The following is a 16,379-nucleotide window of genomic DNA, read 5'->3' on the forward strand; positions in this document are numbered from 1 at the left end:
AAACCTCATCCCTTCAGCTGTATTCCCTAGCAGTCAAGATTGTTGAAATCCTTGACTTGCCTTTCCAGAGCAATAAAGCAAGACACTGGACCTTTCATTGAAAATCCTGTTCCTTGGAGTCACAGGGTATGCAGGCTGCTCACTACTGAGTGTTGCTTACATGTTACTAACACACTGAGAGGCTGACCACTTATTTCAGAGGATCGATTTTCATCTATTCAGATGAAAGAATTAGCAATAAAAAAGATTCCACTTCACGCCACTTGCCTAATCCTACTCTTTTGGGAGATTAATGACCACTGACTCCACAATGTGGAGTGTTCTGACATGGAATATTGAATCTGATGGGCTCGGTTAAACAGAAAATATGCCCCAAATTCAAGGATTTTTAGTTCATAGAGAAATTGAGGGGGAAACCTCAAAAACTGACAGAGGGAATATGAGGTTGGTCAGGCTGGCTCAGTTCTCAGCTAATTTTCTTGAGTAGCCTGTTCAACAATCTCTGCACAGTTAGAGCAACCCAATGATCATATTTTCTGCCCCCAAAAAGTATGAGACGTATTGAAAAAAAGAAAAAGGAGATGGAGAGGGAAGAGGAAAAAGTCATGGTTATACCTGCGGAGCTGTGCTTTTTCCCTCAGTTCTGACTGAAAGCAGTGTTTTGCTTTTAGGTTCCATAGGACTGTCTTCTACATACTACATCCTTACTCTTCTGCTTTCTCTTGTTCTTTTTGGAGGACCAGCTAATAGTATATGCTGGCACCTGATGGAATAAAGTTTGCTAGCAGTTTACTGGCATCTATACTGATTACCACCTAAACCCTTGGCCAATCTCCCCCTCCTCATCTTTATCATTTTCTTAACCCAGAGAATAAATCAACTCCCTCATATACCACATACCATAGTTATAATTAATATTTCTTATTTACAGTGCACTAAGTTCCAAGAAGAGAATTCCTAGAGCTGGATGAACAATCCAGCTAATCCAGGAGGCTAATCCAGGAAGACAGATACGTAGTTCTTAATGTAAGAACATTTGTGAGAATATAGTGTTAGAACAGCAGGATATATATGTGGGCTTACACAGGCAGCCAATACTTCTAAAGCATCTTTTTCTCCCTTTAGTCCATCAGTTTTATCTAGGATAGTAACTTTAAAAAAAAGTGTATTTATAAGTAGTAATCTCACTCCACCAATAGCCATTTTCAGCAGAAGGTATTGAGTTACTATCTTAATAAATGTGTAAGGCATTACTATGTTTATGTAAATGGCAGAGCTAAAAGTGATTAATGAACCTTGATTTCCCCACCTATGGTTCTAAGCCTCAGTCCTTCTCTCATCTGTAATTTATTTGCTCTGTGCAACCCATTAGATCAGAGTGTTGCATCCTCATACATAAATACAGCTGTATATTGTGAGGGAGGTCTAACTCTGGCAAGGAAGTAAATGTAACGAATAAAGGCTAATGTGTTGGTTTGATTTTTCTCTTAAACAGGGACCTTGTTAAGCAGCTTTTCTTCTTATGTTGGTTTCTCCGCTGTTGTGTAATAACTGACATATTACTTGGAATAAGGCCATACTAGAAAGCAGAGGAGATGCTTACAATGTTCATATCTGCAAGCATGTAAGCTCCTTCTAGATCTCAGCAAATGGCTGACCTTCTTACTCTTTTGGGTGTTGCTGTCCTACCTGATATGAATGACTGAGAGGACGCAGTGCACCTGTTTAATTATCATCTGGTCCCTCAGGTTGAAAGTTTTTCTCATCAAGGAAGTTTGCATTTTCTGTTTACATTTTTCTTTTGAGTATAAAGTAGCCAAATGTATTCTTCAGCAGAGGGCTTCTGATGAAGTTGTAGCCTGGTGATGTTTAAGGAATTGAGGAAGGGCAAATTCCAAGGTGGGTTTTATATCCCTGATCATTTTAGTTACTTTAGAGGTGCCTACATCCAACATTCAACTCAAGAAGGTAGTCCAATATCTACCAGGTGTCTGAAGTCTAGCAAATGGCGGATCTCTCTTTAATGCTCATTTACAAAGAAAAACTTCAGGTGTCATTTGAAAAGATTCTTGAAGTGGCTGAAACTCTTAACAATAGTTACAGTCAAGGTAACTTGCCTTCATCTGCTGTTGTCATCTTCTCCCCTACTGAGCAGGTGACTTAATCCAATAATAATTAAATAATAATAATCTTAAATAATAAAGTTTACTGTAAAGGGTTAGCAAAATAAACAATCCAAAAGAAACAGACCTTTTTGAGTTTTCTCTGCAGTCCCTTAGTCGTGACTGGTGACAGTAAGCACTACTAGACTCCCCCCAGGCCCAAGTTTCACATACCTAGGAAGTTTCAGGGTACATAATCCTTTCTCTCTGCACCAGGGATACCTTTTGTCCATCCTTTGATGGTACTATTTCATCCTAAGAGATTCAATTCCATTATACAGCCCTGGACTTGGTGCATTAGGGCAGAACATGCATTGCTTTCTTGCATGTTGTTCTGGTCTGCTTGTGTTGATCGAATCCATAGGTTAAACAAGGACTGTGAGATGAACAAGGCAATGATTTTTATTCTTCTGGACATGCTGCAATAGGAGGTCTAATACATTTAAATAGAACCCCTAGAAACTTGTCTTGTCCTTTTTATTTTCAGCCTATTCACACTAGCTATTATGTTTAGTTTCGTAGTATCATTAATGCACCAGAGAGTAGATTTTTGAAGCTTTGGGGTTTTTTGGTTTTCTAAGGGGAGGCACTACTAACTTGCTTGACTGTTCCATGCCTGGCTTATGATTAACTGAAATGGTTTTTAACCACTTTTAAGCTGTTGTGTACTACATTAGAGACTAAGAAGAAAAAATCCAATAGAAACCGCTGTGAAGACTTGAAAATACTAATTTTAAATGGCAGTAATACAAAAAAAAAAAAAAAAATCTGGTAGTCGCTTTTAATTCTGTTACCAACAAGAATAGGGATTTATATGCAGATCTGAGCCAAGCTGATTTTGCAAGTACTTTCAGGGGATAAAAAACGACAGAACTCGAAGCCAATACACAAGAACATTAGTTCAAATGGAGTCTGAACCTGTATACAAGTAAAATCAGTACACAAAAAAAGTTAGAATGGATATTGGAGTACAGATTCTAGCATTTGCTGCTGTGATAGTTGCAGTACCTTGCTGCAAAACTGAACGTGCGGTTATGGACTGAAATTCTGTGCCCTTCATTTACTGCTTGTCTTACTCCAGATTGCTAGCATAAATAAATACAAATATTATTCTTTATCGAGTGGTGGTCTGTACCACCACTGAATGATGTTATCGTGCTGTAAATGGACCTCTTCCTGTTTCTTTGCCCTTTCAGCAATTCTAAAGATTCCCCTTCAATTGTGCAGTGTAGGCTACTTCTGCATGGCCAGTCTGTTATCTGTATCTCCTGAAAATGCTTGTTGTTGCTCTGTCTTATTTTGGGCCCCTGTGCTTCTGGCAATATTGTAGCTGCATTTATTGGGGTAGTCTGCATCCAGTCTGTGAAGGGAATTTGCAAAAATTTGCTTAGAAGATTTGAAAACCAGAACTGCAGATTTTCTTCTCCTTCTGTAAGTGTCCAGACCTGTGAGGGCCTTGCCACTGCCCTGTAATCAGTATTGACAGGGCCTAAAGGCAGGGCCAATACATGGAAAAGGAAATATAGTTTAATTGGAGCTACCTCCGAATTCATACAATCAGCAATGTGAGATTCAGGCTGTGACAGTTTCCTCATCTGAGGAGCACACAGGAAACTGGTTAGAGCTCATATAAGAAAAGAGGGCTGCCATGTGAACAGCGTGAACCTTCTTCATATTGCAGGGATTACCACATGCGATCATGACAAGAGATGCATACAGGACAACTCTTTGGTTTTGTAACAAATTTCCACATTTGGAACTTCATTCCTAAAAATGAAAGAGGAAACTGAGGAAATTTCTCTTTTTTTCAGCTGTATACTCCCATATTTTTGTTAGGTCTCCCTTGCTGACCAGCTGTGTTCTACCAGAAATAGTTTGAAAGTTTTGGGGTTTTTTTAAGGCAGTTCCCAATCACAGCACTTAGACCCCATAGCATTGGTTGCAAGTGCAAACCATCACTATTTTTACGACACCATTGCATATAACACAAGGGGCAAATGCCAATGACAGTCAGCTGCCCCCTCTACAAAAGTGTATCGCCTTTGCACAAAAATTACAATACTTTCAGGCAGCGAGTTAAGGTTGTGCTTGTCAAAGAAGATGCCAGGTGACTTGGCTCTATCCTAGAAAGATCTACTTGTATCTAACCTATATTTTGTGGTTTATGTCTGTACTTAAGGACAAAAGAATTTTTGAAGTGCCAAATACAGGGCTTGATGAAGATCATGATTTCCGGTTCTGCTTCTAGGACCAAGGCATGCTTAGTACTCTACATCAGTGTTTTTGCACAACTGAGCCTTATGTTTCTACATGCTAGGCAGTTAGTTAGCTGCTGATCTACACAGAACACGTATAACTTCCCTGGAGGTCCAGTCGGGATGTGGAAGCATTTGATGGAAAAAAGTTACAATGGTGGCATTTGTATATAGTGGCCATATAGAGTGAACAGGCCAGTGTCCATCACTCTCTAGTAGTGTAGGCTTTCAGACTGGAGTGCAAAGAAAGACCAGGAAGTTATTGTCACTGTGAGCAGAGCACTATTTCAATTATTAAAAGTGCAGTTATAATTTTTTTGATTTTTTTTTTTTTATTACTCTCTACAAAAAAGGAAGAATACTGCCGTGTAGTGGCAGTAATTTATTTTAAACCACAGAAGACATATAACCCCAGACAGGGATATGCCTGGTACCTTTACTGCTTTCTGTCACTTGCATAGGAATTGACTTGAGGAAATGCTCGATCGTTCGCCATGGGCATGCCGAAGGTGAGGCATGTACTAGTACAGCTTTTCTTCCTTCCCCCTCATCCAATGTATGTTTTTATTTTTGATCTAGGTTTTGGCCACTTTGCTTAGAAAAATGATTTAGGGGCAGCCTTTAGATGCTGAATAACAAAATGAAAAAGTCACATGCCTATTATACACTGGCATTATTTTAAGAAGAACTTGCGTCGCTGTGTTATTTTGAGCTGTCCCGATGAACGAGTAGCGGGCAGGGTATTTTCACAGTCGCACTGGCTGTAATTATCTCACAGCTTTCTGGGGGGTGAGGAGGGAGGGGCGGCCGGGCTTTCCAGGGAGCTTCCCGAGGGCCGACCGGCTTTCTGCGGGGGGCAGCAGGGCCGCCAGCGCGCTCCCACCCCCGGCCGCCATCTTGGACTGACGGGAAGGCGGCGCATGCGGGACCCAAGAAGCGTCCGCGCTCCGGCCCCGCCCTGCTCGCGCTCGCTGGCTCCTCAGCAGAGCGCCGCGGCTCGACGGACGAGCCCGAGGGGGGCGGCGTGTCGGCGGCCGCTCTGATCTCCGGCCAGCGGAACCTGGACGGCCGGGCGGGCTGCTGCCACGCCGGGGCCCGGCAGCGCCGGAACGGGCTCCACGGAGCGCGCCGCCGCCACCCCCACCTTCCCCGCGGCCTGGCCGTTCCCGCGCAGGGTGCTCGGGAGCTGGAGGGTCGCCTCGAAACCGGCCCCCGCTGTCGAGGTTCCGCGGTGCGAACAAGTCCCTGGGCGCTGGGATTTTGCACTGGGCCAGGCTCCCTCCTGACGGCGGCGCGGGGCCGGGGCGTGTTTCCCCAGAGCGAGCGCGCCGCCTCTTACTTTGGGATCGCGATCTAGACCGTGGCAAGGAGAGAAATCCCTGTTTGCCAGGTCTCCCCACAGCTGCCTGGCGCCTTCTCGCCCCCGGGCTAGACGTCACTTCCGGGCGCGGGACGGGGCGAGGGTGTTTTCGGGCGGGGCCTGCGCCGCCGCCCCCCCCCCCCCCCCCCCGTGGTGCGTACGCTCGGCCGTGGTCCGGCGGCACAGCCGAGCTGGGCCGGGCGCTTCTGAGCGCAGTGGGGCTGGGGCTGGGCCGGCCGGTAGCGCGTGACGGGGGGCGGCCCCCGAGTGACGAGCGCTGGTGCGCGGCGGCTCGGGCCCTGCCGGGCCCCCGGCTGCCGTTGGCCGGAGCTAAACTGGCTCGGGAGTTCGCAGGCGGGGGGAGGTGGCAGGCTCGCTGTTACCTCCTGTAGCACGGTTTTTGAACTCAGCTGGTACTTTTCATCTCTTGACATCTGATTTTGCAATACAAAGTGAAGAATGCACGTGCATCTTGGTAGTGGAAACTTAATATATTGCTGCACTATGTACTGCTCATTCAGTGTGTTCACAAAATGAAGGCTTTTTCCTGAACCAACCTCCAAAATCTCTTCAAAAATACCTTCAGAGACCAAAGTGTCTTGCTTGTTGACTTACTATCCTGAAAGAACAATCTGAACGGTTCTACGAACACTGCAGGTCTGTAAAAGGCGACTTCTAGGGAAACCTGGATGAGCTTTCACCTCAGGGCCACCGCAATGAATGTGTAGCAGATTCCTTTTAGCTTTTGCTCCCCGGCAGCTATTCGTGATTAGCCAGGTGTGCTGACTTCAAAGGGGACAAATAGCTGCTGGGGTGAGAAAGAGACCCCATTTGGGAGTTGGCTTCCCTTATGCACTCTGATGGGCTTGGTTGATTTAAAATAAAACCAAAATACAAGAATAGAGCAAAGAAGGTGACCTGTAGGTGTTCAAACTAATGTCTCTATGCTGGCCAATGTTCTTGAAAAACACCGAGTGATATTTCATAATTTATCGCTTTCATATGTTTTTTTTTACATCTATTTAAATTCAGGTTCTGCTAGTCTGTAAAGAGTACAGTGTCTAGTACTGCGATGGTGATAGCTGTCGTTGCTCAGAGAAATAGTTACTTTCATTCTGCATCCAACAAAGGCAGTAAAGGCTTTGAAAAGTTACAGGGAACGTTTGTTCTGTGGAGCCGTTGAGCAGCATTTGAACAGAACATACAGAGGCACAGTGACCATACCTCTGAATGGTAAAAGTGCCCTGTCTTAGCCTCGGTGGTTAAAATACTGTTTTCTCTATCCCAGAGGATTTTAATATGTTCTAATATGTCGTCCGTGCTGTTGGTAACTCCAGGTTTGGACTGCGTATTTGATGCAAAGCCGTGCACTTTAAAATAGGCCTGATCATACCTGTGTAAGAAGTGTTGTATGCAGCAGTTCTGACCCCTAATGGTCAGAAGGAGAAGTATTGTCTGAGGCACTTTCTGCGATGAGTGCGATATGCTAGATTTTGTCATGACTGTGAGAATGACACTGAAAAGGTGTAAAGAACCTGGTCCACCTTTATTTTCTACACTAGGGAGCTTGTCTCTCCACCCCAAATCACAGGGAAGATTGTTTTTAATGATGCTTCCAAGTAACATGGAGAAAAAGAACATAATTTAATTTTAAAAATTCTTATATTTAAAGAGAGCCTAAATCACATTTGAATTCCTTTAAAACCTTCTTGAAGGAGGAGTTTGAGAAGGAAGGGGCAGAGAGATTGTAGAAGCTATAGTGAAGTTTAACTACATTCCATGCTGATTCAGGAACTCCTGTGTTTGTAATTACTCTGCCATTTGTTTTAACTACACAGAAACACAAAATGTTACCTTTACTGTCTGGAGATGAGGAGAGGGGGTCATTTTTGAGGTAAGAAGTCATCTTTTGGGGTGGGACTGAGGATGCTGTCTTTCTTATTGCAGGCAAAACGAGCGGTACAGCGAGGAGCCACAGCGGTCATCTTTGATGTTTCTGAAAACCCAGATGCCATTGATCAGGTATGAAGAAGGAGCCTGGTTTTATTACAGCCTCTGTTGGGTTCTTTTAGGGTTGCTGAGACAAGGTTTGACAGCATACAGGTCTCCGAGCACACCTGCCTTAAGACATACAGCTACTGACCCTGGGGTAATGTGGTGCTGTGGTTTTCCTACTCGTCTTCTGGCAGGCAAGAAGCAACGGAGGCGTTTAGAATGTGGTAGAAAGAGAAAAGTTTGGGGAGTTACATTTTTCTTCTAGACTTTGCTAGAATACAGAGTCCAGGTCTGGGATTGAGGTTTTGAGAAAGGATGGAGGCAAATTTTTTGTGATGTGTTATCTAGTCAAGGAGGTTTTCTTTGCCCACCCCTGGGTACAAAACACAGGGTGTTTGGTCCTACCCAGGTTGTGATCAATGTACTGTTCAGCAGCTGCTATTTCTGAGGTTGCAAAATGGCTTTCAAACCTGGTTCTAAAAACTTACAAACATTTCTTTCTTGTTCACAGCTGGTGATTTCTGGCCTTTGTTTTTTGTGGACAAGCAGGGGTTTTATTTTTTGGGGGTCTCGGTACAACTTCCATCTTTTCATTTGAAGTGGGTGAGGTAATAGATCTGTGATATGCTTTGACAAGATCCTTCCAGACAATTCTGAGTGTTTTGGGTAGAGAGAAGAAACATAGCAAGCACAAAAATAGTCTGCATTTGGTTTTGGTTTGTCTTGAAACAAAACTGCGATTTCTGCTACAGCAGAAACCAATGAAGCTGAATGTTTCCAAATGCAGCCTGAATTTCTTGGAGAAAAGAGAGACTATCAGTGTTTACATTTGAAAAGCTGGCTTTAATTCTGAAATGAGCATCTGTTGGACAAAGGAATGCGGACCCTGTGCAATGGCTACTTAGAGAACTGCTCTGCGTGTGCATCAAGGCTACAACCTTGATCTTGCAAACATTCTCAGGGATATTTTTTCCCCTTTTATACACAGAAAAATTATCTGCACAAAGATGTAATCTGTCTTTTTCCATTTTTTTCTCTGTATTACAGCTTCCAGTTACTTTCAGCCACCCTGCTCTGAACTTGCGAAGCTGAGTTACTGCCTCTTGCTCTCTTCCCTCTACCAGCAACAGCTGTCCTTCTTGATTCTTGATAATAAACTGGGTGCAACTGTCCCCAATAGCTGGGAAATTAGTCTAGTGGATGATTGAATATTTTGGGTGTACCAATAAAATGGAAGGAGGTTAGTGACTTAGTGCAGTAGCTGACGAAGTAGGCTTTGTTAGAGGACAGACCAGCAGCCTATGCAAACACAAACAGGAGAGGAATGGCTAGACCTAGCTTTCATACGTTAAATGTAAGAGTTACTTGATTGACTCCATTCTTATGCTCCTCTGGACACTTGTGTTTCATGCATTTTGATTCTTAACCAAAGTCTTCAGAACCCTTGACATCAGGGGATACTAATTAATTTGTGTTTAAAATAAATGCCATTTTTACACTCACAATGGAATTGTGGAAAACAGCGACTGATGGACAACAATGGAGGAAAAACTGACATGAGTTAATCTGGAGTATCTTTGATTCAAATGGAAGTATCCTAAGACATCGAAGGGAGCTGTTTAGGAAGCTTTCCCATGTATGCTTGTTACCAAGCAATAGAACAACTAAGGGAGAGTGCTTTGAAAGGGAGGAGTGGAGATTATGAAAGGTGATCCTTCATCCCAGTCGATGAACAGAAATAGGAAGCAGGCCTGACCAGGAGAAGAATTGTCTTCAGATAATTTGGTAGCAGAATTGCTAACAAATGAAAGGACTTTACATACAGATTTTATGGGGTTTATTCCCATTGATCTGAGTGTCTTCTGCTGTAGACTAAGAATGAAACTTTTATTTTTTAGAAATGCTCTGCAAAGTCTGGTTTGTTTCTTGGTTTTACTTTTGCGTAATGTGAAGAGGAGTTAACAGCACGCAGAACATCTCTAGCGAGAGTCTGGCAGTGTGCAAAAGCTACTGAGGAATCAGGTGAATTCTTTCTTAGACAAGAAAGTTTGAGAGAGAATATGTCCGGGAACTTATGGACAGTGATTGGATTTGGCCTTAGGCCAGCAAGCCTTGTAAACACAGGATCCCTGGGTTGGATTCAAGTACTTCAGCTGGTTTTCAGCTCTTCAGAAGACATCGGTCTTAAAAATAGTTTAATCAGTGTTCTCAGAGGCCCAGTCAAATTCTAGGAAGAATCTGGTTTAAAGTCTCAATGAAATCTGTCACAATCATCTGGACAGATTAAGTAGAGTACTTTGTAAGCAGGATGACAGACCAGTCAGTTGGTAATTTGTACATGTTTTAGCCAGAAATAACAGGTAGATATCAACAATGTAGATGTGGTATCTCTGACATACGTTACTTTTGTTCAATTTGCTCACACTCCTGTCATCTCATTCCCTGTACCATTTCCATCTGCTTGTCAGTGCCTTGCTTTTTTGTTACCAACCAGCCTCTATACTAGGATTTTTCTTGTGGGTCAGAACGAGCTATATGAATTTATCATCTTGGTGCCATTTTGTAACAGAACAATTCTCTTGTCTTATTATTCCCCTCTCTGGTGTATAGTTTAGCAGATTGTTTTTTCTGGATTTGTTGGCCAGAGAAGTTATGCAGTCTCTACACTTAAAGGTTTTCAACATCTGACTGGATAAAGCCCTGAGCAGCCTGGTCTGATGCCATAGTTGACCCTGTCTTTACCAGGAGGTTGGGCTCTTGGGGTGCCCTACCACCCAAATTATTTTCTGATTCTGTGATTTGGCCTTTCAAAAAAATTAGCTGGACCTGGAATGAAGTTTCGGTGTGAATAAAGCTATCTACTCATATGCTTTAGTGTTTGAGGCCCCCATCCTGTAGTCAATAGCTCTAGTGGTTGCTAGAACCCAAATAACTGTTTGAGTGAGTTTGCTGAGTTAAACAGCAGAAGTGACAGACTTCAGTAAATTGGCTTTTTAAAGTACAAAGAGCCTGAAAGACAGGACTCTGACATGAGATTGTTCAGAAAGCCAAAGAAATTTGTATGTGAATAATTGTGTACAAAGTTGAAATAACAAAGAGTTCAGAAAATGTATCAAGGCTGATTTTTTTTGAATGCGCAGATCTTTATTCTTCACTATGAGGTTTAACTTATTACAGTACTAGGCACATAATGCGATTAAGTTAAACTGCTGTTCAGAAATAACATTTGCTTATTCTTAATCTTAGTTTTGGTCAGTAAAATATGCAGCTTAGTTCAAAAGTTTGATTCAGGTTTACCTCTGTGGAATACAGAGTTAAGTGAAGGTCTATGCTAGAAGAGAACAATTGGTGCTTGAATCAATTCCACATTCATATTCCTTTACTCTTCTCTCCATTGTCCAAAAGAGAGGTAGTTTTCCTGAAATGTGCCTTTTGAGTAGATTATTCTTTTCTTCTAGCTGAACCAGGGCTCAGAGGACCCTCTGAAGAGACCAGTAGTGTATGTGAAGGGTGCTGATGCTGTCAAGCTAATGAACATAGTTAACAAGCAGAAAGTGGCACGAGCAAGGATTCAGCATCGCCCCCCACGGGTGAGAATTTAAGAAACTTTATCTAGGTATTACACTGCTGTTGCTTCATGCAGTGCTTGCTAACTGCACTGAAGGTGAAGGTGTTTTGATGCTCCCCATGAGCATTAATACATGTGAAATTCTGTTGACCTAAATAAATTGAGCAACTGCACTGTGGACAAGCAGCTACACTTGATGTAAGTATAGAGTCTACAATGTGGCATCTGCTGTCTTTCATAAGGATTCTTTTGAATATATAAATGGCTTAAAAATTATATAATATAAGTTTTCCTTTTTCTTAATTACATAACTTAATTGTGGCGCACTCCCCGTAGTTCAGAGTTGTAAGGTACTCTGCCTTGTGTTGACTAATAATTCCATGTGATATTTTAAACGTGGGTCAATTATTTGATATCTGATACCTGTAATATAAAATAGTTTTTCTAGATTTTTTTTTTATATCACTCTCTACATGTAGTTTACAGAAGAAGAATAAAGCTAGAGGTCATCCATGTCCCAGTTACCACTTTGGTTTTGTTGTATTTTTATGGAATTCTTCTGTTAAGAAATGTATTTGAGAAGTGGGTCGTTCACTGAAAATTCAAATGTTGATTTTCATTTCCTTAAGTATACAAGCAAACCAATAAATCCTGAAAATTTGTGTTAGTGTGATTCACTCAGTTAAAAAACTGGGGTTTATGGTGTTGGTTCAGAGACACTGTAAATCTGACATTGACAGGCATTCTGTGTATTTCATTCACTTGCAGTGACATATGAAACCCAGGTTTTGTCTCAGAATCCTAATGAACAGAACAGCGTGTGCTTTGAGTTTTGCCATTGTGATTGTGTATATTTGACGACTACTGAGAAAGTAGCGAAGAGAAAGGAACAATAGATTTGAGTATGATCTAGAGAAAGGAAAAATAATATTTTTGTTTTAACTTTTAAGCAACCCACCGAGTACTTTGACATGGGAATTTTCCTGGCCTTCTTTGTGGTTGTGTCTCTTGTTTGCCTCATTCTTCTTGTCAAGATCAAACTGAAACAGCGACGTAGTCAGGTATGAGCAGTAATGGTATATTCGTTGAATGTTGAATGTTGAACCTTAGCTTCTCTTACTTTGTCATAGAACTTGCTTGCTAATTTTGGAAATGCTGGACACTGACTTATAGTAGCCATCTTTGTGGAAGGGGTTTTATCCATGGATGTAGGCCTTTGGAAAAATTTGGAAATGTCTTTAAAGGAGATCTCCGTTGACTTCTGATGTTAATTCAGTTAAATCCTGAAATGAAAAGAGTACAGAAGCAGTCCATTTAGCCATTGGGAAGGAATAGCATTCTTGGTTGTTCAGAGGTTGACTGTCAGTAGCACTGGTGTACTTCTAAAGAAGTCCAGGCTCTTATTACTGTATTGTGGAGAGAGTTATCAAGATTGAAAATAAATTGCAACTCTTTGGTAGAACAACATCTATTGATTCTTAATGGGAGAAGTTTGCAAGGTAAAATGTTTGGTTAGGAGAAATTCCAGGTGAGATACTTAGAGTTTGTCCTGTCAAACATGAAAGGAAAAGCAAATGGAAGCTAATGGGCTCTGAAGTTTGTAGTGTGAACTGTCCAGTATTTACAGGAATGTAAAAGGAACACAAAGCATTGTAGATGCTTAGGACTCTTGCTTTGGACATAGTGAGTAGGAATCCCAAGACATTATGGGCCGACAGCAGTGTTAAAAACAGTTTTTAAAAGGGAGATGAAAAATTCTACACTAAGATAAAAACAACCCACTGCCTTCCTAAACTTCTGCTATTGATTAAATTTGGAAGGAGGGGGAAATGATACAGATAATTTAGTAACATTTCATTTTAATCCCTCACTCAAGTATTGCTTCTGGTAATGTGGTGTTAACAGCATTATGGGGCATTACATTCAATATTGACAGTTCAAAAAAAGTTCCTGGCCAAGTCTTACATGTTGCCTTCAATAGTTGCTGCCTAATAATTGGGCAATTACAGTGTATCTCAATTGTCAGCACCATCACCCTGTTTGAATTCAAAGTAGCTTATCATTCTCACAACTGCATGTGGCATACATTCTTTTAATGAGGCTTCTGATCAAAATTCTAATTAGCTTCTCTGTTTAATTAATTAAATTGTACATTAGTCTGGGCCTGACATGATTTGGTAAGGTACATTAGTTTGATATGGTGGTGTTTCTCTCGTACTACACTGTAGTCCCTTATGCAGCAGCATTCCCTTTTTTTTTTTCCCTTTTTCTTTTTTCTTTCTTTTATTGTAGAATTCCATGAACAGGCTTGCAGTGCAAGCACTGGAAAAAATGGAGACCAGGAAGTTTAAGTCCAAAAGTAAGGGACACCGAGAAGGTAGCTGTGGAGCACTGGACACGCTCAGTAGCAGCTCCACCTCTGACTGTGCCATCTGCTTGGAGAAGTACATTGATGGGGAGGTAAAGGATAAATGGTTTCTTCAGCATGGGCTGAGAATGTAGCTGATTTATTTTGACACTGTGGTACAAGGCTGGCTGTTGGGTGCATTGTGTACTGAGGTGGTGCAGCTTGGCAGACTGATTGCGTTGAGTAGCCAACTCAGCCTCAGCTGCACTTTGCAGCTCCCAAAGAAATCTCAAGGGCTTTTCCCTGTACTACAAAGTGAGAGATGAGGGATCTCATTCTGCAAGTTGCTACCTCTATGAAGTTGCTTTTTCTGAGGAGGAAACCATAAAGAAGTCAGGATTACCCCAGCATTTAGTTCTCTGGGTATTTTTAACAAACTGCGTGCTAAGGTGGTGGTGCATGCAAACTCTGTTGGACATAAGGGATGCATTTCGTGTTTTGCTTCTCAAGCTTTCATGGCACCTTGTCTTTAAAATGTCAGGTACACAGCACAGCTGGGAAACCAGAGGAGGAGATGCCTACAGGAACCGTTTTTTGAATCCTCAGTTACCATTGCTGCATTGATGTCAGTGCTTGCCTTCTGTGACACAGTTTTACCCAGAGGAAGCAATGAAAGGATGAAATAGAAAATAGGCTCCTTAGAATAGAGGCAGTCAGTAATCACAGCTTTAAACTTCCATATAAAATACGGAAATATGAAAATTATTTGAGGACGTTTTGTTTTGAAATTATTTATAAAAGATTCATCATTTTTAAGGCAATAGAAAATACCATCTGCAGTATTTGAGTGCTACAAGCTACAAACAGAAAGTTAATGAAGTTAGCTGATGCGAAATTATTCAGAATAGGAAGGATGAAGGCAGGCAAGAACTTGAGAAGGGCTGTACAAAACTGACTGGATGGGAAATTCATGCATTAACTTCACCATGAAGTGCTATACATAGGGAAGAGCTTCACATGTATTAGTGATGGGTTGTGAGGAGAGCATTACTGTTCAGGAGCTGTTTTAGATAGTTTTGTGAAAGCAGGATGTTTTGTGGCAGTTAAAAAGGTAAATTGAATGTTAGAAATGAGATAGAGAGGTCTAGAGAACTAAATGGAAAACATAATTACACCACTGTGTAAGTTCAGTCATGGTCTCACACTGAGTGTGCACTAACGATCTCATTTCATAAAAGACACGTTGGAAATGATTTTTCAGAAAAGGGCAGTCACGAAGTGATCAAAGGTTTGGAATGGTTACTGTACAAGAAAAAAAAAAAAGACTGGGCTAGGACTGCTTAGTCCTAGATTACTTGGTGGCGGAGGGAGTACAAAATTATGAATGGAGAGCATGAACGGGAATCAGATGTTCATTTTTTTCTAATACAAGATTGGGTGCAATTGAATGAACTGTCTAGGACCCAACCTGAATCGAAATGTCATGTTTCTCCACCAGCAGGAACTCCACCAGCCCTGTGGAACTTCTTGCCAGAGCATGTTACAAATTCAAAACCTGAGCTTGTGGGGAGACTTGAGCGGTACTTGGAAGAAAGATCTGTTATGGGTTTCAGCTGGTGGATAGCCAGCAGGCTCAGGAAATCCTGTAAACAGATAATAGCTGAAGGATGAGAGTGCTGGGCAAGGGAAAAAGTATCATGTACACTGTGGTGGTTTTGCTTTTCCTTGAATGTTTTCCATTGCTAATAGTTGCAGGCAAGATGCATCATTAAATGGACTCTGCTGATATTTTTTTTTTTAAAGTTCATTCAGTATATTAAGGAAAACTTTAATGATGGGCCTCCTTGAAGGTGTTGGGTCATAGGGACACAGCAAAAAGTGTCCTTAAAGAAATGTAGTATGTCTGCATGGAGCTTTAACATGCCTGCAGACTATTCTTTCAGTGGCAGCTGATCATTAGCTGTTGTGCTTTTGGCTGTGTTGGAACAGATGGCATTTCTGTCTTTCTTATTAGTTTGAGACTAGGAATTGATCTGTTTAGTAGCTAGGTTGAAAAAAAACTAGGAATAAGCTGTGAAAAATTCGCTGGTTAGGAAGGAGTATTTTTTCATGTTCCTTCGTCTGTTCCTGTAGGAGCTGCGTGTCATTCCCTGCACTCACCGATTTCACAAGAAGTGTGTGGATCCTTGGCTGCTGCAGCATCATACCTGCCCTCACTGCCGCCATAACATCATAGGTAGGTGCTGCAGTACAGATGCTCTGTTGTCTTGTCCATTTTGGGCTTAACAGCTTATAAGATGAAGCAGAAATTGTGCCTGTTTGTAAATCTCCGTAGAGCTCATAGCCGTTATTGTAACGCAACCCTAGAGATACAGTTAGGACTAAGTTCTTTGGAAATGACTGCGTGCCCTGGGAATGACCGGTCCCGTTTTGGTTTTCCCTCGTCCTGGGTGCGATGCCCGGCAGAGGGCAGCGGTGGGCAGCTTCTGCGTGCGGGGAGGACAGCTGGGATAGTAATGGACGGGCAGGTTTTCTCTTGGTAATTATAAAGAAAAGACAGTGTATCGTTTTTTATTTTTCCGTGCTGTTGTAACTTGGAATGTGGTTTCCCCTTTACTTGCCCTCTCCCCCTTCCATTTCCTTTGTCTTTAAAAGGTTTTCTGTTAATACAAATTTGTGTAAAATAATGTGT

At 41.9% G+C, this 16,379-nt stretch overlaps 1 protein-coding gene across 1 annotated transcript in view; it reads left to right on the plus strand.

Moving 5' to 3' along the window:
• Nucleotides 1–16,379, plus strand: part of ZNRF3 (zinc and ring finger 3) — a 94,115-nt gene that overhangs the window by 74,500 nt on the left and 3,236 nt on the right. The window contains exons 3-7 of the mRNA XM_086474347.1: nt 7,725–7,799; nt 11,231–11,362; nt 12,291–12,401; nt 13,633–13,800; nt 15,821–15,923. Coding sequence (XP_086330473.1) covers nt 7,725–7,799; nt 11,231–11,362; nt 12,291–12,401; nt 13,633–13,800; nt 15,821–15,923 — 589 coding nt within the window. The remainder of the gene's footprint in view (nt 1–7,724; nt 7,800–11,230; nt 11,363–12,290; nt 12,402–13,632; nt 13,801–15,820; nt 15,924–16,379) is intronic.

This window comes from Leptosomus discolor, chromosome 16, assembly GCF_034619465.1.
Source record: "Leptosomus discolor isolate bLepDis1 chromosome 16, bLepDis1.hap2, whole genome shotgun sequence".
NCBI lineage: Eukaryota > Metazoa > Chordata > Aves > Leptosomiformes > Leptosomidae > Leptosomus > Leptosomus discolor.